This window comes from Trachinotus anak, unplaced genomic scaffold, assembly GCF_046630095.1.
Source record: "Trachinotus anak isolate AG129_WGS33_773 ecotype Australia unplaced genomic scaffold, CSIRO_AGI_Tana_v1 ptg000021l, whole genome shotgun sequence".
NCBI classification, from domain to species: domain Eukaryota; kingdom Metazoa; phylum Chordata; class Actinopteri; order Carangiformes; family Carangidae; genus Trachinotus; species Trachinotus anak.
In genome coordinates, this window is record NW_027273872.1 from 8,476,719 (window position 1) to 8,502,534 (window position 25,816).

Here is a 25,816-nt window from a genome sequence, read left to right on the forward strand (position 1 = left end):
ACAGTGAAACAGATATTTTTACCTTTATTTACTTGCCGGAAAGTTACTGTATGAGTGTGTGTGTCAGTGTTGCTCCTCATTTCTCGTGGTAGGAGTGTGTATCAATTTTTGGAGAGTGTGACAAATTGGGGCCCTCGGCTGTGTGATAGAGGAAACCAGGACCATCTAGCCTGCATTATTCATGAGGACCGGGAATGTTGAGCAAGTGATATGGCGTCGAGTGCTGCAACAGAGATACAGTCACAGGGCATCTTCCCATCTGTACACACACTCTCATCACCAAGGCATTTACAGCACCAGCTGATGGTAATGTTAACAGCAGTGGAGTGGATTTACAATGAGCTTACTCTCTTTGTTCATGAGAAAGAACACAAGTAGTGACGATCTCTGAATTTGTTTAGACCAACTACAGTGAATTTAACGCAATTTGCAAACATTAAAATACAGTGTTGAGCATACTGTGTGGTGTATGGCTCAGTTCTTGACTGTTAGAGGAACAGTGCCCTCTTGTGGTCTGAAATCAGAGAAGATTTTCAAAACAATGAAACCACTTTACTGCAGGTCCCCTTGGAAAAACTAATCATTATATGTGTGGTATAAACATTTAAGACATTTAATTTTCAAAGAACAGAAAAACTCTTTATTTCAGACTGCTTGCTGTTTTTATGTTGCTGCAGGCGACTTTTTTGTCATTTTGAATTATTTTTTTAATCTAATGGAAATGTATTCCTTATGTTTTATTCATAGTAAATTCATATTTCTCAAGTTATTATAAATAAGAGTAAATCTCAGCAATTATGTTAAAGAATTAGACAAAAGTAAATGTTTTACTTGCAGGAGAAATAACTATAACAGCATGTATCCCCTGAGCGCTGGCCATGGGTAATACGTTTGGTATCACTTCATTTTTCTTATAACAGGGATGCAGTGCACAGAGAGCTGGAAATCTAGTTTTATCATGAAGTGAAACAGCTAATCTAAGAAACAAATTAAAAACAATGATAATAAAAAAATGAGAGATGGGACTCGCACTATTCTCACAGTTCCGTGTAACAAGACAGCAGAACACAAGCAAATAAAAGCAAGGGCAGTCTTCAATATCTCTTTTTTATTAATTCTGACACACTGAGGTCAGATAGAAAAGTATGAGAGTTACACTTTTCAAGTTGCTTCCATGACTTGTGCAAACACTAGACGGTATCTGGGGGGGGGGGGGGGGGGGGGGGGGACTCTCAAGGAAAAAACTAGAAAAGAAAGACATCAAAATGCAGAGAGAAATGAATACGTGCATTTAAACCTAGGTGTTGATTCTTTATGCAGTATTTATTGATTCCCAGCTTCATATAAACTGGATGTTGAGGCATAAACATAGTACATTTGAACAAAAATATAACCAATATTTACAATTATTGTATTAAAAATACAAAAACAACTGATACGTACTCCACCAATTGTCTTTTTAAAAGACATACAGGTCAAAGTAGTACAAGAAAGAATGAAGAACAGAAGGTCATCACCAGCTAAATGTACATTTCTCACTGACATCACACATCAAACGGAGTAGCAGTTCTACCTACTACACTTATCTTTACGCTTGTACATTTTTGTGCAACTTTTTGTTTTTCGAAATAGGACTCGGCCCACTAATATGCACATTATCTTCAGAGTTGAATGAAAGTGAATGATGCATGTCACCACTGTAATACAAACAAATTATTAACAATCTATCTGCAGCCATTACAAAAAAAAAATTACAATAACAAAAGAAACCCAGGAAATTATTAGTATGTAGTCACAGAACACAGTGGAAAACACTGCACTCATTCATCTTTTTCTCAGTCTGTAGTTTCCAGGACTGATCAATGTGATCAGTGCGAATCAGTGATTGAAGAAAAAGCAAAGTCATTTTTCACAATTGGAGTCCTAATCATTCTGATTGGCAGCCTTGAAAAAAAAAAAGTTTCTTCAAATGTCAACTTCCCTACCGGAGTCAAAGAAAATAAGAAAAATCAAACTCTTCAGTCACTTCCATCTTCCATTGATGGCAAGATATGCTGGAGAACTCGATGCAGGCGTTAGCGATATACATACAGCATCCACTGAGCTGACGTCTGTAACAGGTGAGAGGACTGTTCCTTTTTATTCTTTTTTTTGACGAATCTGGTAGCACAACAGCAGAGGAAGCGGTGCAGGGTCACTGTGTGTAGACAAAAAGATCTACACCACGGCCACAGGCAAAGTTTGAAGCCACATAACAATAAAACAGAAAGAAAATGCTTGACTTCATCTTGTACCGAGTCTTAATATATTAAAACAGTCAGGGGAAGCATCTTAAATAAGGCATTTCACTCCACTATTGCTTGATTCAAGACTGCTCTTGAAACAAGGTGAATCATGATGAGAACAACCATGCAAAGAGATGTATGCAATCATGGCATCGTAAGGCGCTTTGGACATTCACAAAATGTGGCAGGTGTTCAAGATGGGAAAAAGCCAAATCTGAATTTGTGGATACTTTTATTTTGAAGGGAAATGTGTATATTATAAGACTCTGTACAAGATCATTTGTAGAAGTAGTTAGAAGTACACTCACAATTTACACATTAGCATCACTGAAATCTGCTGATGTTTACTACCCTGGTTGCTCCATGTCCCTTCAGACCAAAATAAAGAGACCAGCGGCAACTTTTCTAACGTCAGTGAGTGCTCGCTTACAGTTTGTACTTTTGATTCTTAAATGACGAATTCCTGCTGGCGTCCACACCTGTCAGGAGCTTTTAATTTGGGCAAACAGGGTGAATCTACAGGCTTCAATCTTCTCTACTGCTGCTGACTTTGTGATTTAGTTAAAGCTACCTCGTGTACCTCTGATGCGCTGTAGAGACCAACGTGTTCGCTCAGTTTTCAGTGGCTGGTCAATCACCTTATGTGCTTTTTGATATCACCTACAGGCAACTAACAAAATGGTACGCTGTGATGTAACAGCCAGCCACAGGATGATGAAGAGACTTTGATATAACCAGACGAGCTCCGCGGTGGGATGACAGTAAGACATGGTTCACTCATACCCTGCTATCCAGGCCAAATGTCTGGTAACAACTAGGATTGTGCTGAAAGTGCTATATATTTTTTTTTTTTTTTTTTTTTTTTTTTTAGAAATGGACTCTGTATGCACTAGTACAAAAAATGTACTCTGTGTGTATGTGTATGTGTGTAGGTATGTCAGTACACTGTGCATGTTGATTCTCTCCTCCTAGCTTAGATTTGAACCAACACTTGATAAGCTTTCACATGTGAAACATGAGATAATACTGGATTTAGAGTTCAAACACTCAACAACAGATGGGTAGTTTCAGTCCAGGCAGAGAAATGATGGGCTGACTTGGTTTCTCTTTTCGGCCCCCCAGAGTGCAATCAGTCAAAGAAAAGAAAAGAAAGAAAAAAAAAGAAAAGAAATCTAGAGGGAAGTTGAAAATTAAGAGTCAAGTCAACCGTTGTTTCTCTGTCTCCAAACAAAAGTCTGTTTTGCTGTTTTTTTACTTTGTTCTGTTTTTAGAAAGTAGAAAATGAGAAAGTGCAGATGAAGCTCAACACGTCATGATGCTGTTGTGTTAACAGGTGGGTTTGCGGTTTTTGTCACTGGGTGGGGGCCGGTCTTAAGGAGCCGTTCCCGTTTCTAACAGCAACATCTATGTGGTTTTGTGTGTGAGGCCAGGTCGAGTCCCCAGCACCAGTTAGGTTTCTGTAGTCTTTTTCCAAAGTGCCAGGCATTTTGTCATCGTCTTTGACCTTCTCTCCACCTCTTCTTCTTCTTCTTCTTCTTCACAGTATTTTTTGCATGCAGGGTCATTCAACCCCCCATGATGCTTTAAGGCAGGGGAGGGAGATGAGCAGAGGAATCCACCGATCACGAGGGAGAGCCAAGTGGAGGAGGCAGGCACGTACGTAACTGATGATGAGTCTATTGGTCTTTCTGTCTGTCTGTCTCTTTAATCCTGCCCACCCCAAACCAGGGGGACTTCAAGTTACTGCAAAAGGACGTCCACTGTTGCCCCTCACACCGCTGACACCTGTTCATCCTCTGTGGAGAGAGAGGACAGAGACGGTCAAAGCTTAGGATGACACGCCACATATATATTTCAAGTTCAGAAACGAGGTCACAGACACATGAATCACAGTCTATATTTTACGACACAACATTTGCCCAAAGCGCGCCGTCATTTTTCAGATTGATTTCCTGCCTTCCACTCATGTCAGTGTAACATGAAAATCAACTTGGAGTGACTTGAAACTTGACAGAGACAAAGGACGCTTTATCAATTTTTATTCTTTTTTAAGTTTGTTCTTGACACATGATGTAAATTACTGAATACTGAGTGATGAATGATTTGAAAAAAAAAAAATTATATTGCAGTTATTTTGGCAGATATTGTTTTTGCGATATGAGCCATGATTTTCAGGTGGAATGATCGTTTTTGCATTTTATGTTTACAGAATTTTTTTTTAAATGATAATGTGATTTTTGTTGGGGCTTGTAGGAAACAGGCATGTTTCCTTACATCTGGAGAATATGATTTGTAGGCCGGGGTATCGCTGTAGCGCCACAACATTTATGGTAGTAACAATGCACAACATTGCTGTGACACACATCAAAAAATTGCAGCTCCTGTGATTTTGATTATATTTTGATTAATTGTGCAGCACTACTGAATACAACAACACCACAATGTCTTGTATCTCAGTTTCCTGTATATTAGCAGCACAAGAACTGTCTTCCTCCCTCTAGCCCACCTCTGTCTGTTTTCCCTCTCCTTCTCATGACTTACTTGCAAACATGAAAAACATCAGCAACCCTCAGACCTGCAGTGCATTGTCTCTGTAGCTGTGATGGGGCCACATTACAACACTGGAGCATGCAATGAGCATTAAGGGTCAGAATCAGCTGCCCAGCAGCAACCTTTCAGAAACAGTTACATGAACAGTCTCACAGAATCAATCCATGTCGGCTTAGTGTTTGTCTTGGTAAAAATGCTCACTGCAGTGGTCTCCAGGATGTTTCAAGTCTGTTATTTGATTTTCATCTTGTACTGAAATGACAGAAAACAAAGGCTCCTTGGCAGGCAGGAGAAGAGTCTATAAAATGCTTTGGGAAATTGCTGTTAGTATTCTCGAAGTTCTACATGCTTATATCCTGTTTCAATAAATAAAATATTGATTTTTATACACGATTTTTAGGCAACATCTGTCAGGAGAAAGCAGATGAAAAATTACTTGATGGTAAGAATACATGACATTGACACATCTGAACACATTTCTGTCTTTTAGTTCAATACCTGCTGACTGCAATAATACAGAATTCAATCAGAGTCACTGTAGGTGAGTCAGGTGCGTGTGGGTGCAGGAGAATGGAGGTGCATGTTTTCAGGCAGAGAGTTCTGTGCCTGCTGATGGATGCTGTTCGGCACAGTGTGTGAGAGAGGAGAGAGAGAGAGGAGCAGAATGTGTGGTGGCAGAGAGGTGGTGAGTTTCTGATCCAACCAGTATGACTCATGCATGATGACATATTGTGAGTTAAAGGTGAGGGTCCCACTCCAAATGAACAATTCCCAGATCATAAATACTGAATGTCTGAAATTCAATTGATGGAAAATTGTCATTTGAAATGGGACCGATCCTACTGGTGCTGTGGGAGGTTGTGTGAAGAAATGGTCAGTCTCAGTCCAAGTGTGTGTTCCTGTTCACATGCAGGTTCATTGGAATGGAGAGGGGGGGGCAACCTGATAAATTAGTTTTTACCTGCCTTGGGGAGAGGGGCCCTGCCTGTTAACCCCCGTACACACACTCTCATGGTCTGGGAGTCTCAGGTGTATGCTGTGCCACTGGCTTTGGCTTCCTCAGAGCGACTAGTTTGGAAGACAAGGACTCACCCTCCTCTTCCTCATCGGGCTCTTGCTCCTCAGCCGGTGAGCGAGTGCGGTGGAGGCCGCCTGCCCGCTGTTTCGCCCCCTGGTGGGCCTGGTGGGAGTCAGGCGACTGGGTCACCATGCGCGAGCGCTGCAGGGCTGTGGTGTAGTCTGGTGGCCGGCGGCCTGAGTGGGTCGCCGTGGTCGTGGGAATGGACGGGGCCGGGTGCTGTCCTTCGGCGAGGTCAGGGATAGTCAGGGCAGTGTAGCCGGGGGGAGTTGGGGGAGGCTCACGGTAACGACCTTCTTTCCGTGCTGAAGGGACACAATAGAGAAGATAATGATGAAGGCCCCTGAAAACATTTTTAGAATACAGTCTTATGAAGATGTGTTTTTGGGGCAGGTCCCTGGCTTTAAATTGGATATATAGATAGATAGATAGATAGATAGATAGATAGATAGATAGATAGATAGATAGATAGATAGATAGATAGATAGATAGATAGATAGGATACTTTATTGATCCCTGGAGGTAAACTGCAGTGTTGCAGTGTCTATTCACATATAACTTACACATCTTGCATAAAAACAGAAACAGACATAACACCATATTAACAAAAAGAGATTCAAATAATAATGCTAAAAAAAAAACTGTACAATAATCTTGAACCCCTCAGCCATCAGGACACCCCAGGAGTATAATTCTTGCTGGTCTATTAGTATGCAGCTAAATTAGGTCTGTGCAAAAACTGGACCAATCAGATATTAAAGCAACTGGACTGTGAAGTGCAGTCACTCACAAATGAGGCCTTTACCCCCAGCAGTGATGGGTGATGGAGACGGCCGGCTGAGATGCTTGGCCTCCTCTGACCCGGTGGATGTGATGCTACTTGTTTCTGGGTCGGCATTGACGTCCTTCCCTCCTCTCCTCTTGATGGTGCCGGTGTCACCCTCAGAGTCCTCTCCCCAGTACGCTGCTGAGGATGAAGAGGAGCTGGCAGACGCCCAGCTCCCCCGGGCCTGTGCTGCCCACAGTGCAGGTCCTCCTAAATAGGCCTCCGGCCCCCCAGGAGGGAGCCCTCCGATGCCACCCCCGCCTCCACCTCCACCAAAGGCAAGAGTCTCCCAGCTACGTCCCTGCTGCATGGTCTGGATGTTGTCATGGGAACCAGAGGAGCAGGAAGTCCAGGAACCACGGCCACTGTCTGCAGCATCGAGGGAAACACGATCGCCCTGATCCTGAGTTAGCTCCTCTGAACTGGGCGAGGAGAGAACTGTAGGGCAGCCGGCATAAATACCCCGACAGTCCTGCATCGATGAATATGACCTGCAACATGACACAGAAAAAACAAGCAAACAAACAAAAAAACAAGAGCAATTCATTTAGTTTCAAAGTGAGAGAAGCAAAACAACAGATTTTATAATTAAGTCCTTAGTGTTCCTACCCCAGACTGTACTGGTCGGGGTCAGTAGTGGCTCTTCGTTCCAGCCGTGATCCTCCGATGTGAGATTCCCCAACTCCTCCAGAGTGACGAAGTCTCCTCTCCTCCTGGGCCATGTCGAAAGAGGAGTTACTGACAAGGCTGGAGCGAGAGGAGATCTCACTGTGACCAGAGTCTGAGTAGGCGTCTCCCATCCTGTTGTAACCTGGACAATAAAAAGAGAGGGCAAATTCAAACTTGATTCTTCAGAAACTTTAACCTGAAGGGGAGTATTGTGAAAAATGTCCAACCTAGCATGTGAACCTCAGTCCCACTAACGTATTGGCAAAGAGTAAACCAAACAAGACTAAATCACTCAAGTCTTGCAAGTGAATACACAGTGTTTCATAAAGCCACATTCCAACACACAGCTCCAATTCCCTGATGAAACATCAGCATAACTCATGGTGGGTTGATTCCTTCCTACTCGCACAATAAATCATCTGTAATTCACATATCTTATCTCAGTCAGTTTTCAAACGAGGCATCACACACAGACTCGAGGATAATTGTAGAGTGACATTTCCAAGTTAACCAGCCAGCTCTGCAGGGATGAGTATGTCAGATTCTTACTGAAACAGCAGTTTACTGCGACACTCAGGGTTTCAACACAGCCCTGAAGAGTGTGGAAAAGTTGAGATAATAAGTGTGATAGGACTGAGAATTGCACAACACAGTATGGAGAAATCTCTGGTGCTGACTGCTGACACATGTAAGTACATATTTCCGAGTTATAGGCAACTGTCATCACGGTATTTGCTGTAGCTCAGCTATAGAGTTTAATAGCATAGTGGTCATATTTCCCAGTCATCCTCAGCATGAATCAACCCAGTAACCTCTCCACCCGTGTCTATACTTTTGAGTCTGAGGAAAGGAAAAACTTCTTAAAGGAAACATCACTCTAAATGTAAAGATGTGGAGCAAACATAGGAAGTGCTAATTGATCAGGATTAGCCACCACCAGGTGACGTAACAATTAAGCTCAGGCTGAACCGGAGCCACATGAACTAACAGGACCTAATGACAAAAACAGTTTGTAAGTCACTGACAACTGAGGTCTTTCTATAAACCAGATTATTGAGACCCAGAGTCCTGGGGTCTACAGTCCAACCACCCAGGCCAGCTGCAGACAGCCTGCAGCCAGAGGCAGCTGCATGAAGAAGTTGCATACTGACACATTTCTGATGCTTGTCATTGCTCATTCATCTTTTTGGATCAAATTAAGCTGTATTTACTCTTTTTGTAGCAGAGAACAGTCTTAGACTTTTTTTTATTATTATTTATGGTATTTCTCATAAATTGACATATTTAGATTTGACGTCTGACTTCAATATATATTGTTTTTTTTTTTGTACTCTTGGTATTTTAATATGTTCTTACTTGTGATACTTTGATTGCTAGTATTAATTCATTTGTTTGATGATTTAACATACAAATTAAAAGTATTTTAAATAATCAAGTATAAAAAGACAAAAACCTAAATGTTTATTAAATATATTTGGTCCTCCACATGTAACAAGCAGTGAGACAAACATCAGACAAATACATACACACCGACAACTACAAACAATACTTAAAAGTGGCCAAGTGGCCTGGCCTAGAAATGTATTTTTATCAATCAAAGTCTTAACATGAAATTTCTCAGCACTAAAGATGTTGCCAAAATCCTTAAACCAAGAATTCTTAGGTCTTAGATTCATCTTGAACTACATTTAATGCATCTCACACAAGACTAGTTTGTGCCAGAGTTTTCAGACCGACAAGAATCTGTTCACCACCAGACCAGTGCTAGTTTAGCTGAGGCTGTAGTGGTTTAAGAGGGAATCTGTGGTCTGCTGATGTTTCTAGCTCTGTGACCAAGGCAAACACATCACAGGTTCAAAACTTTGTAGACTGGACCTAGGTGGGAATTTGGCAGCCTCTGTGTGGCCCACAGTGCTGGTTATTTATGTTTTTTTTTGTAGTGAGGTGTGTGCAGGAAACTGCTCCTAATCAATGCATGTTGTGATGGTGGTATGTGTTTCACTTACATTTAGTCATGTGACAGACAATTTTATCAAAAATGACTTACAAGTAAGGGACAACATTAAATCTCCAGTGCAGTGGGAGACCTTGGTGTTTGTGCTAATTAATGAATCTATTCAATAAGTGCAAGGGGATCACATGCTGAAACTTAATGCAATTCATGAAGGCAACCACCAGGTGGCATTTGTGGCACATCATGACAGAAAGAAGGCGCCTGGAGAGAGGTGTGAGAAGGAGGGAGGATTATTGGCTTACTTACCCTTCTTGGGCGAGCTCTGGGGGGAGGTGGGAGGGGATGAGAGCTGGGAGGAGGCGTTGGACACTGTGTCCTCTGGCTGCCTCCGGTGCCTTTCGCTCCCCTCCTCTGACAGAGACAGGATCTTCTTCAGAGACTGCGGGGAACTGGTGCCTGTAGACATTTGCAAGAAGATGAGCAGAATTAGCATCAGGAACACTGCCATTCCCCAAGGGTGTTAGGATGCTAAACTGCTTTGTCTGGGATTTTTTTTTTTTTTGTATGTGCTTGTTGCCAGACAGCCTCTAGGTGGCAGCAACACCATGAAGACGCTGCGGAAGGCCTGCTCTGCTATTGTCTGCAGATCACAGGATGTGGAAGAGAAAACAAGGTAATGGTGGAAGGTAGTGGGACAAGTAAACAGGCTTCCACACTGGTATCAAGAGAAACCATCAAGAACAGAGTGATAGTGGTTAGGGGTACTTCTATCATTAACGGGACTTGTATTCAATCAAGAGATTTTACATGCACAATATTTTTCACATTTACTAAATTTAGTTATACACTTACACACTACAACATATACCTCTAAATGAGAAAATGTTAGTCTTGTTATGAAATACAACTTTTCAAGTACCATGAAACTGATAAATATAAATAAATCAAAAATAAATAATTATTATTAGGGCACCTAAAAGTACTGGTTACATCAATCTCAGTGAAATCTCTTACCGAAAGGTGGCAGGTCTTTGACTGGCACTTTCTTTCGGGATGGGTAAAGGGCCACAGCGGGGACCTGGAGAGCTTGGTTTCCTTTGGCCAACTGGCCCCTCTGCTGAGTGGCAGCTCTGGACACGACTGGGGAGGTGTCCGGTCGTTTCCCACTGGCATTCTTGGGCACTGAGTATGGTGAGAAAGAAATATGTATGTAAACGGATTTATGAGAGGACAGGAATTTGCTGTCTAGTTGAAAAAATGACAGTGAGGTTTGTTGCATGGATCAAATTACTAATGTGGTTCAGCCATTCTTACTCCCTGCCAGTGAGTCTTTAAGCAAGACAGAGTTTTGTTACGACAGTGGTGCCCCCATGCCGTCTGCCTCTGGGCTGTGAATCCTGGGAACATGTGTATATCTTGAGAAAGAAAACGCCTACACCCTATTTGAGTATTTGTGTGTACAAAGCTGTGTCACAAACTCACGCGTACTGATGGAGGGTTCACACTGCAGCGAGAGCGTCTGCAGACTCTCCTCGTTCGTCTCCAGGCTGAGGTTGGACAAGTACTGTTTGACCTTCCTGGCCATCTGGGCGTCCTCGTAAAGCTTTTTGGCGTTCAGGAAGGAGCTGCGACGCACCCGCTTCTTGTGCCCGCCTGTCTGGGTGACGTCAAGCACTGCCGCATTGGCACTACCCTGGCTCAGAGACCTGGCACCCACACAGACACATGCACATAAACACAGAGAGGAACGTAGATTTGTAGCCACAAACAAAGACAAAGACACACGAAAACAGACTTGTTAAGATATCGTTTTAGATTGTCAATGAACCTATAGTCAATTATGAATGTATAGCTATGCTACTGGGCTGCACAGAGGGCATGGTATTTAAACTAGGACATGCAGAGAGCAGCTTAGGTATCCCTCTCAACACCAATACATTCCAGACATTCCAGGCAGTATGGGGTGGGTGGCGGGGGGTTGGGGGTGGGAGGGTGGGGGGTGGTTATAGTCAAACAACAGGGGCGTAGAAAGGGGGAATTCTAAAAGTGTAACACTGTCATTTTTTACATTTCTGTGGCTTGAGTCAGAGCTGGTTGTAGTAGTAGTAAAAGCCTTTTCTTGCACATGGTTTCAGCCAAACAGTAACACAGACAAAAGGCTTCAGTGTTAGTCAATGAGAAGTCATGCGTGTGCTTGTCAGTGGAAAGTTTTTGGTATGAACTGTTCAAAACATGTGTCTTTTAAGTGATATTGACCGTCAAGACACAATTTCTGCACACTGCATCCACCAAAGAAAAAAATATGACTTCAGTGTCTTGTAATTACAACTAGCACCTCATATTTCTTAGAATAAGGTCTCATTATTATGAGAAAATAATCTCATCATTACAAGATAAAGATCTTATAATTAAGTTTTTAGTTTTCTCATAATTACGAGATGCTAAATCATAAATGTAGTGTACCCGTATGTTCCTCATCAAATGCTCAGTATGCACAATGATGTCCCATTTGTCCACAAGAATGTAAAGCATGATAAAATACTTAATATCCAGAATCTGTGGCTGTTTGGAGGTTTAATACACAGATTAAACCTCAAAGACAAAGACTGAAGTTGCATGCAAATTGTTAGGTAAAATAACATAGCACGAGAGGTCACATTTGCTATGCAAGGGTAGATCCCTTAATTAGTAATGATATAGGATATATGTGTTTTGGTTTAGAACTGTAACAAAAGTAAGATTCTGTGTCTTTCTATGTGGTAAATAGCTATGTCAGCATAAGTGACCTTTGTTTAATTCATGCCCTTTGGTTAGGGTCAGGCAGTGTTAGTGGGAGGATTCAACTCAAACTGGTTAATGGAAACAAAGAAGAAAAGAAGCAAGCAAATTGACAGAATATAGAGCCGTGGTGCAGGGAATGCAAAAGGCTGCAGGGTCACCAAACTTACCCTAAACTTCTCCATTTCTTCTTCCTAGAGGGTGGGTGCCATGAACAGAGAAGCATGGGGGGCAAAGGGTGGACGAGTAGAGAGAGAAAGAGAGAAGGAGACAAAGCTTAGGACAGGAAAGACCACCAAGATCACCAAAGAGGAGCAATTTCACCAAAGACCCACATGAAAGTCAGCAGATAGGAAATCAGATGGCAACACTCCACTAGGAAAAGACATCATTAGACAAAGACACACTTTCACAGGAGCACTGTGCACACTTTATGCCAACAATGTGTATGGGGGGGGAAACAGTTACCAGAGGAAACAGTTACCAGAGGAAACAGTTGCCAGAGGAAACAGTTGCCAGAGGGAACAGCTGCTCGAAAGAAAAGCGTGATGCAGAAATCTTAACTCAGTCTATGTGAACTGGCTAACCCCACAGTTTGGTTAGTCAGAAGTGTGCTGACTGGTCCTACAGGGAGGGTGAAGGATCATTAATAATCTGAAATCTGGCTTTGTTGTTGAAAGAGTCCTTACCTTGTCCGGAACATGAGGGCCGGATCCATGTTGACAGATGCCATGCGACCAACATGGCGAATTTCTTTGGCAATCATCCTCAGCTTCTCAAAGTTGACCAGGCCATCCACTTTAGAGTCATTGCCTGAGATATAGGGCAAGAAAGAAGGTGAATATCAATAACACACACATTACACAGCTGACAGAACTAAAACCAATCAGAAGCACAGCAGGATAAACTTCTGATACTGCCCTACAAAGCCACAACTCCATGTCTGGTTCAAATTTGGACAAGAACCTGACATTTTTGTTTTACCATATAAAAATTATAATTGCAAGCCAATGTGTGATTTCTAAGGAGGCCACATATAAAGTTTGCAGTTACTACATAAGCCAGTCAACTAACTAGACAGTTAACATTAATGCAATGAAGCTATCTCAATTCTAAAGCTAGCAGGGGAGATAGCCACAGCCAGGGTTAGCTAAATCTACATTTACCTACTTTTCTTATCTGCTGGTAATTTAAATATCAGTATTCATGGTGCCATATTTTAAAGTAGTAATTCACTTTGTTATACGGCATAAATAAAACAGTATAAAACAGAAGAAATACAAAACAACACAAGCTAAACTAGTCTCACTAAAAAGGGAACTAGCCTAGCTTAGAGGAGTAGCCTCAAAATAGTGGAATTCACATATTTGGTGTTGTTTGGCTATATTTGAATAGCATATTGAAATTACATAAACCTATTTAAATTACACAATTACAAAATTACATTTAAATAACATTTAAATGGTTCGTATTATGGATAAATTTATCATTAGCGTTCAATGAAATGTTAAGTTTGCTGAAATGGACAAAAAGCAGATTCATCAGTAGATACTGTATGTGCATTGTGCTTTTACTTAAGATTGTCTAAAGCACTAGAGGGCAGTATCTGCATTTCTTTTATGTATTACATAGGGTCTGTGTTAAAGTATGTTAAAGGATGTTATAGGTTTATACAAACATGTACCATTACCAACAAAAGACTTTAATTCTACAATCTGATGTTATGAAAACTTTAAAATATGAGACAGCTTTTCAGTCACCAGTTAATTTGCTGATAGCTTTACAAAATACTACCATGTTGGATATGGAATCAGCTGAATACGTATCCATATTGGATATCATCTACCTTCATGTAGAAAGGTGAGGTCCTTCTTGATGACAGGGAACAGGGGAATGATTGGTGGCTGGAGGTTTTGATTGTTGAGGACATTCCTGTACTTGGCCATATTTCTGGAAGGGTCAAAGAGGTCCTGCAGGTCCCCAAACAGCTTCTCGTATTTGCTTGGTAGCTTTTCCCATGTTCCCCTCAGTCTGGAGACTGGAGCCAGGTTCAGACCGCTGTGGGGAGAACCATATTTTCAATGAGAAATGGCAAACTGTCACAATCTATTTGTTTCTGGTTTACTTGATTGCTATCTTTAATTAGAGGCTATAACTAAAATATGATAAAATAAATCATTTGTGCAGATGTTGCACTCCCTCTCACCTGATGATGGCAAACATGGAGTTGAAGTTCTTGCACTCGCGACAGTGCAGGGCGATCTTGATGAAATGCTTGATGGTTTTCATGCGTTTCAGCTGGTTGGGCTCCCGTGTCACCTCCGTGGCCACCCAGAAGGTTTCGTGATTGATGGCCTCCTCGAAGCGCTTCAGGCTGGCTGAGCCTGTCTTGGAGCGTAGCTTGAACAGGTCATCAATATATTCAGTGGGCTCAATGGCACAGAAAAGTTCAAAGGCCCGCATTGAGAGCTGAGTAGCCACCTCCACCGTACTGAGCTGCAACAGAGAGATCTGGCCTTCTCGAAGCAGGTCCTGGGCGTCCTCATCTGAACATAACGTCTCTGTCTCCATGTTGCTCTTCAGATAGTATCTGATGATGGAGGAAAATGTGTGATTTTCTAAAATTTACTTTAGTGCTGAAACAAATAATCAACCAAGTAAACAACAAAAAATGAACAATTTCAGTAACAGATTGTTTAAATCAAGCAAAAATACCAAACACTTGCTGATTTCAGATTCTCTAATGTGAGGATTTATAGCTGTTTATATCATAATTGATCAATAACTTAATTAGGTGTTGGCTGGTCTTGAAAAATATGATTTTTTTTCTGACATTTTTTAAGACCAAATAATTAACTGAGATTAATTGCTAATGAAAATAATTGTTAACGCCAGCCCTCATTTATTTTTATTTGACCTTTATTTAGCCAGGAGGGTCTTTTGAGGTTGGACATGTCATAAGACCCTGTTCATATAAGGAAGAAGAATAAGAACAGGAGGAGAAGAATAATCCTAACAAACAAACGGTGAAGGTTAGCAGATCAAACTAAAGATGGCATTACCTGCCGCTCAGCTGAATTCTGTCGGCTAGTTTAGAGAGCTGGTCTGGCAATCGCCTCTGTTTGATGACGCCCTCTGGTGTGACGGACACCTCACACAGTGAATAAGCCTCTGGTGCTGCAGTCAGGGCAAACTCCCTGATAGCCTGAGCCACCACTTCCTTAGCCGTCGTGTCCTTCCCAATCATGATGTACCGAGACTGCTGGTCCGCTTTGAAGACTCGCAGTACCTGGTCTGACATATCTGTGGACAGCAGATCATGGTAATGAGGATAATCAACATTGTGTTACTACAAGGTCTTAGTAACACAGTAATTCACCAAGAGCCATTCCATCTTCCCATCAGTTTTCTTTTAAGAATAACACACCAGCACCTTTGAGATATCACCAACAAACCGCATTTCCCATAATTCATTTTTCTGATCAGAAATACAACCCGACAAATCACATGATCCCAAATCTCGATGACATAAATCACCCCCATGTACCAAGAGAGAAGTGAGAGGTCAGTGATCAGTGCAATGCTGTTAGCATTACTCAATTAGCATCCACAAGCATGAATGCAGATTAACTGAGTTTATGTTACATCAGCAACTTATTAATGTCTGTAAGTCTGACGGCATTGACAAAGACTTGGCTGTGGCTGGAGAAGCAGGATCACGGGGAGAGAATATACTCACTCAGTATGACTGGAACTGGAAGGACATAAACAACATGTGATGGACAGGAGTTACTGAAGATGCAGTTAAAAATATATTGTTTATAGTTCTGCCACTGGCTTTCAGTTTTGAGTTCAAAGTTTCCTTTTGACCTTGGAAACCTCGAGGTCTGTGTGCTTTCATCATTAGACTGAGTTTCTTGACACTTGACACAACTAGGCAAACTCCATCAGCTGATGAAGATCATGTGAGTGATTGAAAGAAACAGGAAAGCTACTAAACAGACCTTGAGGTGACCTTGATTAGTCAAATTGTTAATCAAATAAATTTCCAGGAAAAATGTGGCAATATCAATATAATGGTATAACATAAAATGAACCATGATTTGATATTTTATCTCTATTATCCCCTGAAAGGAAAGGTATTTCATCACAATGCTGTGTCCAAGATCAAAAAGACCCACTTCTCAGGGCTCTTCAATATTAAAATCTCAACCCCTCCCCCATAAAAAGCCTATTAATAGTGTAGATGGTTTCAATTCATGCTCATGAATCTGCTAAAAGAAAAACAAATGTAATTTTAAATAGGGGAAATTACTGTAATTTAAAAAAAAACTTATTTGCAAATAATGATGTCAAATGTTGTAAAGAAAACAAAATAAAAGTGATTTTTGTTCCCAGTTTCACATCATATCAAAATGACAATGACAGTTAAAAACACACCAGGCTGGTTGTTGAAGTCAAGGATGCGGTGGTGAGACTGCAGAAGGTCTGGGTTTGATGAAGAGAGGTTTCCGCTGACGGGCAGAGCCGGTGGAATCTGTTTGGACTGTTTCATCCCCACAATGCTGTCGTCCTGCGATTGGCCCACACAAACGTCACTAGGGAAGGAAGAGGGAGAGCAAGGGAGGGGTAAGACAGCAGTTCTGTCAACAGAAGGCAGAGGGCGATGTTTGTGTTGGCAAGAACTGGGAGGCGTGGACACCTCTGGCTGTAAAGAATATATTCCACATGAAACATGTCCTCATTTCAGACCTATGACTGGTTGAATGGTGCTTTGACAGGCTCATTCGGCTCAGTGAACAGAAATATCAAACTGAGTTTCGTACCTGGTGCTAGATCATTAGAATAACAAACCTTCTTTCCTTAGGACGTACAGTTAAAAAATCTCAGTACATGAGATTTTCTTTTCTCTCTCATGCTTTCTATATCTTTCTAATATAAAATAGACTGACCTGCTGGTCTGGTGAATAGGCATGTGTGCAGTTTACCGCCATGATGATTATTGGGTATTAAAATTACATATCTCAACCATTTACCTCTCACTGCCATCTACAGCTGTCAACATGGAAATGTTTGTGTGGTTAGTTTGGATTGTAATAAACATGTCAGCAGGTCTTATTACTTGTATGGTTTGGGAGGCAGGATGCTGGTGAGTGTCTTGTCGAAGATCTTCTTCAGCTTGTTGCGTCCCCCCACCGTGTTGGTCTTCGCCTTCTTGCTGACCTTCTCCAGGCCCATCACCTGCTCCACGTCCACCGCCAGGTCGGGGATGGAGTAGCGGCTGGCCTTCTTGATGTCTCCAATCTTTGGAAGGTGGGGTGCCCCGTTCTTTCTGTCATGTTCGTCCTCACCATCCAAGTCATGGTCTTGTTCTGGCCTTGTTAGAAGCTCTTTAAACACTAGAAAGGAGAAGAGAAGAGACAGAAAACTGATAAAGGGACGAGCAATGTTCTCTGTGTTTCTCAAAATACTAATATCATTTAGAGTAACGGCTACCTTTTGAGTCCTTGCCAGCCCCCCCTCTTTTCTTTTAGTTTTTAAGCACTTTCTGTCTGTCTTTAATTGCCATTGGTTTCAAAAACTTTGCTCAGTTTTATTTATTTTAATGGGTTTTGATTCCCATGTGTACAATAAAAAATAATAAGAACTATAACTCACAAAATGGAAATAAAATGTCAATTTTTTCTCACAAATTGATATCCAAAACCTTACCTAAGAGGTTTGTTTTCACAGTTATGGACAAATGGGTGTTGTTCTTCAGAATCTCGTTGGCTTTGCTGAGCTGGACATTCTCAAAGTTCTGCCCATTGACCTCCAAGATCTGCAGAAAGAAGAAATCAATCAGATACATCTTCCTAACTCCCCATCATACAAGTTATAGACTTGAAAAAAAAGCAATGTCTGTTAATGGTCTTGTACCTATATGTCTTGTGCCCAGTTAGTTTAAGAGTTATTGCTACTTCTCCGAATGATTCATTTGAATAATTTTAGAGATCTAAGGAGTTAAAATGACCAATTAATGAATGGAAAAAAATGCAAACAATAGGGCTAAGTGTATATTTTTTTTCTACTTCCTCCTGGGGTAAGTGGAGAAATCTTACCAGGACCTTTCTCTTCCTGTCTTTTTCATACTGTCTCTCACATCTTTGTCAGAATAAAGATAAGTTGATACACTTAAGTCTAAATCTGCAGTTACCTCACCCAAATTATTCGCTTGTCACCATGTAATGTTAAACTACATGACATATTCAACCTGTGCAGAAAAGTCTTGAACCTTGAAGTAAAGGAAATGTGCCAGGGGATGACCTCTGAGCTATATTTCATCCAGTGAACAAAGGCAGGTAATAAACTCCCTAACGCTGACATGTTGTACATCATGACATTTAGTCTTAGACACATGGTTTTGACATTAATGTGGACCTTGTCACCTTCAAATTGTCATGTCTTTGTCTTAACAGCTTGACCTCTGTATAGGGGCCGGATATTTGCACAATGTGCCAACCAGACTTTGTGACTTCCTATTTAGTGGAAAAGGAAGTCACCTTTGACTGTAATGTAAGTACAGGCCATCCGCTGCTGCTAATACAGAACCACTTACAAAACCAAATGTCTGTGTTGGGATCACCAGCGATCAGTGAGATGCTGAAGTTTACTATTGAGGGACTACTGCTAATGACCCAATGACAAAACCACTGAGATAATACCAAAGCTCTGAAATGATGGGTTCTGAGTAATGGCAGAAACTGAGGCTGTTAAAAAATGGAAGGTGTAAGCGGGTGTGGGAGAGTGAATGCTTCCAAGGATGTCAGCTTCTTTGCTTCCTTTTGGGGAAACAGCTGCAGGGGATGTTTGGAGTCAAGAGGGCTTAACTCGCATCCACACACTCAAGATGGTTTCAAGGATTAAGGGACTTTGCTTAAAGCCCTGAGGACTGCCGAGTGTGAAAATGTTTGAGAATTCAAGTTGTGAGGAGAAAGCCAACATGGGCTGCCTGCAGCTACTGGCAAGTTCAACTTCAGACTTTTTTTTTTTTTTTTTTTATAAAAAACCCTTTTAATGCCAGTTAGAGCAAAAATGTAAAACCAATTTCACAACAAAAATTAACTGAGTCTCAATTCAAATGCTAGACTGTGTGACAGGAGTGATTTCTCCTCACAACTGTAGCCTACAGAAAGAAAAAAAAATCTGAGACTGCTAAACTTGTGAAAGATTTTATGTGCAGCTGCCTTTATAGTTGTTATCCTTAAAATTCAAGGGGAACCCCCAAGATTTTAACAAACTGCAGACAATTTCTTGCAGCAGAAGCAGCACTGAATGCTGTCTGCCAAAGGAAATAGGGTTACCTGGAAAAATCATACCCCACAGGCAGATTAGGATGGTAATGTAGAGGCTGTTATGGAGGATGGTGGAAGTGTCCGTGAGTGAGACACCAAACGTAACATGCAATGATGGGAAAAGTGGTAAAGATGGAGATATCTTACCTGATCTCCACGCTTAAGGCCGACTTCTGCTGCCTTGCTCCCAGGCTCCACAGCATCAATGAAAATGCGGAAACCTTTCTCCTGACCTCCGAGAAGGCTGAATGCCAGTGGAGAGTCCCTGGATGGCTTGGTCAGTGTCACCAGCCGCGGCTTGGCTTTAGCAGCACATGCTATATTTAACAGTCTGAGGTGCCCACACATTTTCTGCAAAGATAAAAAAGAAAAACAAAAAAAAAAAAACACGGATATGAGGAGAGTAAAAACAAAATAACCAAATTCAGTTTTGCATGTTCAAAATCTCTACTTAGTGCACTCGTTACACTTACTTCTTTCTCCAGATTGTTTTCAAACTCCTCCAGAAAGTGAGTCATGGCAGGGTCACCCTCAAAGTCATTGAAGTGATTGTTTACCCACAGCAAGACTACCCGTGTAACCTGGAGCAATCACATGATCAGCACAGGTCAACATATGGTTTACTGGTTGACTAGTTGCACAAAAATAATGTTCTTCACATCCTGACCCACAGATGTCCAAAGCTTTTTTAGAACTAATATTTTAATAGCTAGAAATTTTAAGTTTTTAAGCTTGTGTCACACAAGCAATCTATTCAGTTGTGATTACTGGAATATATAGTCTTCATCAATATTTGAATTATTTCAATAGTTCATGCAGGTATACACAAGTCCTTCAGCTCATACCTTGTCCCTGAGACTGGGGTCGTGGAACCACTCCAGGAGCTTCTTGCCCACGACCATGGGGCTGGAGAGGAAGGTCCTGTAGGTCAACAGGAAGTCCTCGATGTAGGTGGGGTCCACCACTGAGTGCTCCTCCACTAGGTGCATGGTGAGACGCTCCGATGTGCCCTGAGGTAATAGTATTTGTATTTAGAAGGGGTTCTGTATAGTTTGTATAAAATAATTGTTCATCCAACTGATTGGCTTGAAGAGATCTGTTCAAATATTTAGTTATCATCACTAGGCTGTCTGATGTTATACTGAGACTCCAGATTTTTTATGGATTAAAGGGAAATGTAGATTAACTGAATGTTCATTTGTCACCTTGATTACGATGTGCCCTTTCCTGGTGCCGGTGCGGTCCAGTTCGCGGTGTTCCTTCACCATGACAATCTCACCTTCCTCCTCGACCTTCTGCATGTTCTTCTCCACCTGGTTGAGGATGCAGCAGTAGTCCTGCTGGGCTATACACACAAACTGGACAAGACCAAGCAAAACAATAGTTAGAGATGGATTTGATTAATTCTGAAAAAAAAAAACTGTATGTATTTATCCTACATGCTTAACAGTATTGCAGTTAGGTGTATTTTAAACATGTATGATATTTCTGTTACTGGAGCCCCTTGATTCTTGATCTGTTAGTGGCATCACTTGAATGGAGATTAGCAAATCTCTTACAGAGCAACTAGTTGAAACTCATAAATGAACGGCCAAATGAAAGTTAAATAGTACAACTGATACCAGCTGACTAGGAATAAATTCTGCATAGCAACTAAACTACTATTCCCAGTGATAAATTATGAAAAAAGTGCTTTCACTAATTACAAGCAAAGGTTTTCTCATCTCAGCCATGGAGCCTGATGAGCTCCGTTCCTGACGATTAAAGGACTAAAACATTTCAGTGTCCTCACTTTCACTGTTTAGTACTTCATTCTCATTAAACACATGATGCCAAAAATGTGACTCCACTCACTTTATGAATTGGTGTTATTGCCCAAAACAACTGTGATACAATGGCAGGGTTTGTGATATTGCTTTTTACCCTGAGGTGCACAGGAAATGGACCAGTTAGCCCTAGCAGTCGAGTTCTGCTAAACTCACTGATCATATGCAAGAAGATTATGATCCCACCTGGCAGTCGTCCACCTTGGTCTTCATCACGCCCTTCATGTATTCCTTTTCCATGGTTGGTGACACCCCGAAGCTGTTACCCATACACAGGATCTCCGTCCGGCTGTCTGGATACGTCACTTCCACCGAACCATTCAGAATCACTGACCAGGAATCCAACTAGCCAAAACACATAACAGTGATAAGATGTTGACAGAAGAAAAGAGAACATTAAAAGAGACCACTGCAACAATGCTAACTTTGTTGATCAGACTAAGCTCGTGCTAATAATATTCCCAACAGCTGTTGTCCCTTAATGACTCATAGTTATGTATCAAAAAGAACCATGTGCAGAAAGTACAAGGGGACTGCTGCACCTAGCAGATGGTTCCTTCTTTACCTCAGAGGGATACAGCAATAGCATGGGAATACTAAAGCTAAACTAAAATCATAAGCTGCAATACACTTCAAGTATTGTTACAAGTAGTACCTGCTTGCTTGAATAAAATGAAGAAAATTTGTTTTATCTTTTTGAGCAAACAAGTAAAAATAAGTATGTTTTCAACAATTCCTGAAAAGCTGGCATTTTGTAGATTCACAGCTTTCACCCCGACAGCAACAATATGCTCAATGATCCCTGAATTCTCTATGACCGGACATTCACTTAAGTGGCCAGGCCTTCGAGGCAAGTCCTGCTCTCTATTATTTGAGTAGCTTATAGCAAAAAGCAACCAACCAAATTGTCTTCATTGAAACTCATGTCATGTCTTGACCAGAGAGAAAGAGAGCAAGTAATGTCTGCTTTAGATGCTTAGGGGATCGCACAGAGGCCTGGTGATAGGAGATGTTCATCCATTCAGGTTTAATAGAGCAGAAAAAACATCAAATGGAAAAAGAAAGATTCATTGGTGTGAAGGGGTAAGACTAAGGTTCAGTTTCCTGACACACACACACACACACACACACACACACACACACACACACACACACACACACACACACACGTATAAATACAATTAAAGGCGAGATAAAGTCACAAGACCAGGCTTGTGCTTGGATGAATATGGACCAACACACACCTCCTCTCCATCATTGAGAACGATGGTGCCAGCGCGCTCGACCACAGCAAAAACCATGACGGCGCAGAGTTCCCTCCTCACTGACATGGTCATGTTTGCAAATGCTGGCAGTTGATGCATGAACTCCAGTAATTGCTCTGTGTGAGGGACAGAGGAGAGACAGCGGAGGAAGTGGAGGAGGTTGAGAAAAAGAGCAAACAGAGTCTTGACACCCAGAGGAGAGAAAGAGGACATGCAGTGTTCTTGGCAAGCCTGTGCTGCCCTCACTTTGAGCCAAGAAGGCACGAGCTGGAGGCTGAGCATCAAAATGGATCATTACCACAATGAATAGCCGACAGAGGAATCATTATCTAGAGAACATAAAGCCAAATATCAATTCCATTGATATAAACTTTCAAGGCAAGCCAAGAATAATTGCTGACACTTCACTCTGTGACCTCTGTGTGAGTTCACGGGGGGGTGAACCCGAGTGCTCTGTCAGCGATGATCCAATTTAAAGGTTCTGCAAATTACCAAAAAGCACATTGTCTCACACATCCCTCGAGGTACAGATGGGTGATAGATTAAGCTGTTGGGCCACCATGAACTGCCAGAACAGTTTCAATGCATCTTGACATTGATTCTACAAGTCTGAGCTCTATTGGAGGGATGAACACGGCTCCTCCAAAGGTCCACAGGTTTCTAATTTAGTGTTCTGATGATGGTGGTGGAGACAGTCTAACACGTTGGCCCAAAGTCTCCCGCTGGTGTTCAGTTAGGTTGAGATTTGGTGACTGTCACCTGACTGTACCTAAGAGTGCAACTAGGTGCATGGAATTTTCTCTGCTGCCTCCAGGCACTGAAAAATGACAAGTGAAAAACTGAAGAGCAACTTGCTTTTTCAGACACAGTTTCCCAGTTACTCTGGAAAATCCACAGACTTTACTGTAAACAGTTTTTATAAGCAGAGTATCTGCACAGACTAAAATCTGAGGATCGTGCGGAGTGAGGTTTCTGATAATGTTCCTGTTGTTTTTTCATTGTTTAAATTTATTTGCTACCACCTCGCCTTCACTGGCTGGCCAGCAGCAGTCTGGTGCTCAGGCTGACCTGTGCTTGGCATGGCAACAATGTTGTGTGTGAAGCTGCGGAAGCACTGAAAGTTTAATGTGCTGGGAGAGGTGAGGCGAGAGGATATGCCAGAGTGACCTAGAAAAGCCTGCCGGCAGAGGGAGGGGTGTACAGTGGCAGGATCGGCTGAGGGGGGGGAGGGGGGCTGGCACTCTCTCTTACTGTCTCTACATTCAATGCATCATCCGCCCCCAGTCCACATCTGTAGCTAAGCTCTGAGAATGTGGACTTATTTTTTTAAAACATGCCTATCATTATCACTGGAGTTGAGTCACAGCTTTGAGGGATATGATACTGCAAGCCTGATGTGGCTTTGAGAATTACTTGAAAGCTTACATTGTAAGTGAGAGCAGTTCAGACTTCAGACAAATGTAAATTTACTGTGACCGATTTAAATAAGAAGGAAGGGTGTGGTTTTTATAGCGTACTGAATTCATTGAAAAATGGGACAAGTAGTGTCCCAGCTGAGAACAACTCGGTGTTTTTCACTGATGTCTTTGAATCACACCCTTCTCTAAAGAAGTGTCACACTGTCAGTTTAAACAAAAACAGACTGGATCTATTTAAAATAAACTGTACTGCACAGACACATAACTGTATTTACAATAGTGCCATTCATAAGCTGCATCGAGATGCAAACACTGATTCTTATTCGGTTTGTTTTGTATCTTGTAGCGCAAACAAACAGAGACAATAGAACCCTGACTGGGCGCTCACCTATGTCATCATCGGTTCTGTCCATCGGGTCCTTCTCCAGGCAGTCACGCACGATGTCCCTGCTCATGAGGGGATCTGACGCTCGCTCGATGTCCTCTTCGTCGTCGTCCTCCTCGGAGTCGACGGCGGTCTCTGGCAGGCCACTCAGGTCCATGTCACCTGGTTCGTTCTCTGTGGCCTAAGAAGGGGAAACAGATCAGAAATTAGTTATTGATTAGTGATGAAGATTGAGGGGGGGGGGGATTTGGTGTCTCCATCTAACATCAGCGGTTGGCAAAATACAGCTGGCTGTCCCAAAGCCAAGGTCAGAGTTCAGATCTGTGCAATAACCAGCAAGTCCATGAAAGCCACGTCTTTGAGCAGGACAATAAATCACCTACCTGCATGCTCATTACACACAGGTCGCTGCTGACCAAGCCAGTCACCAACTCATGTTCTACTGTCAAAACTCAGTCAGAGCTGACTCATTTATGTAAAAATTCAGCATAATAAGGATGCTATGGTGCAGGTTAGCGCATACACACTGTTAAAATAATTTTACAGTACAAACATCAGCTGCAACACACTACATTGCCAAACAAAGCCAAAATAAAAAAGACCTTCTGTAAAACTGCTGTGCAGATTTGACCCACTTCATGAAATGGATTAGAGGTATTCAGTACAGTATGAGAAAGACAGGCATCAACGCTGCATACCAAACAGTCTGCTATGCATAGCACCAGGCTCATTAACTCTCAACCTTCCTCACGTCTCCCCTCAGCAAAATTCGCCGCCTGCCTCGCAGCCAGATCCTGTTCTTTGAAAGCGCAAGATGCAATATGTGTGGAACCAGGAAAATGAACAAAGATGAGGAGCGAAAGTAATGCAATTACTTGTGCATGAGCGATACTAACGGAGTTCCTCTGCTATCATCAAAGAAAATATTTCCATAAATGACAGAGGGGCCACATTGCCTGATTCAAGCTCCTGGTTCACAACATGAAACCTTCTCACACAATAACCCAAAGCAGTTAGAAAAAAGGACAAAAAGCCCTGATAACTAACCACTCCTACCTCAGTATGGTGCTCAACCTCAAGCTTCTTAATAGAAAGGGAAGAAAAGGTTGCCTTTGCAAAATGTCCACAAAATCTCAGAGCCAGACGCATCTTCACCTCCCAGACTGTCAGTCTGCTTTTAATTTTTCAAAGCTCAGAGTCCCCGTACCCGGTCTCTCAACGAAACCCTATGTCATTTCTCCTCAAACGCCATGTGCAAAAGGCTCATTAATGATTCAGGCCAGTGTCTGAGTGGCCATTTGGGCATCACCGACGGGTGGGGCCAGTCAGGGTCTGCAAAGATGATGTGGGTGTATGTGTGTGGCCTTTTGACTGTGGAAAGTCACAGATGAAGTGAGGAGCATTAAACAGTACAAGCAGTGTTGTATATTTTATCTCAAACTAAATTA

At 41.9% G+C, this 25,816-nt stretch overlaps 1 protein-coding gene across 13 annotated transcripts in view; it reads right to left on the reverse strand.

Annotated features, from left to right (window-relative positions):
* Positions 1-1,304: 1,304 nt before the first annotated feature.
* The window catches only part of rapgef2b (Rap guanine nucleotide exchange factor 2b), a 106,513-nt gene continuing 82,001 nt past the window's right edge, over positions 1,305-25,816 (reverse strand). For 5 of the 13 annotated variants that reach the window (XM_071457594.1, XM_071457604.1, XM_071457599.1 and 2 more), the window contains 23 exons: positions 24,372-24,549; positions 22,545-22,681; positions 21,487-21,645; positions 20,680-20,832; positions 20,320-20,484; positions 19,948-20,055; positions 19,622-19,825; positions 17,853-17,961; positions 17,263-17,539; positions 16,581-16,738; positions 15,880-15,894; positions 15,203-15,443; positions 14,347-14,730; positions 13,987-14,198; positions 12,830-12,953; positions 12,311-12,334; positions 10,845-11,068; positions 10,377-10,544; positions 9,669-9,818; positions 7,349-7,550; positions 6,704-7,230; positions 5,797-6,218; positions 1,305-4,081 (listed from right to left, as the gene is read on the reverse strand). In XM_071457594.1, the coding sequence (XP_071313695.1) occupies positions 5,845-6,218; positions 6,704-7,230; positions 7,349-7,550; positions 9,669-9,818; positions 10,377-10,544; positions 10,845-11,068; positions 12,311-12,334; positions 12,830-12,953; positions 13,987-14,198; positions 14,347-14,730; positions 15,203-15,443; positions 15,880-15,894; positions 16,581-16,738; positions 17,263-17,539; positions 17,853-17,961; positions 19,622-19,825; positions 19,948-20,055; positions 20,320-20,484; positions 20,680-20,832; positions 21,487-21,645; positions 22,545-22,681; positions 24,372-24,549 (4,293 nt within the window). In that variant the 3' untranslated portion in view covers positions 1,305-4,081; positions 5,797-5,844. The remainder of the gene's footprint in view (positions 4,082-5,796; positions 6,219-6,703; positions 7,231-7,348; positions 7,551-9,668; positions 9,819-10,376; positions 10,545-10,844; positions 11,069-12,310; positions 12,335-12,829; positions 12,954-13,986; positions 14,199-14,346; positions 14,731-15,202; positions 15,444-15,879; positions 15,895-16,580; positions 16,739-17,262; positions 17,540-17,852; positions 17,962-19,621; positions 19,826-19,947; positions 20,056-20,319; positions 20,485-20,679; positions 20,833-21,486; positions 21,646-22,544; positions 22,682-24,371; positions 24,550-25,816) is intronic. The other 8 variants (XM_071457596.1, XM_071457601.1, XM_071457607.1 and 5 more) reach the window with 6 other exon arrangements.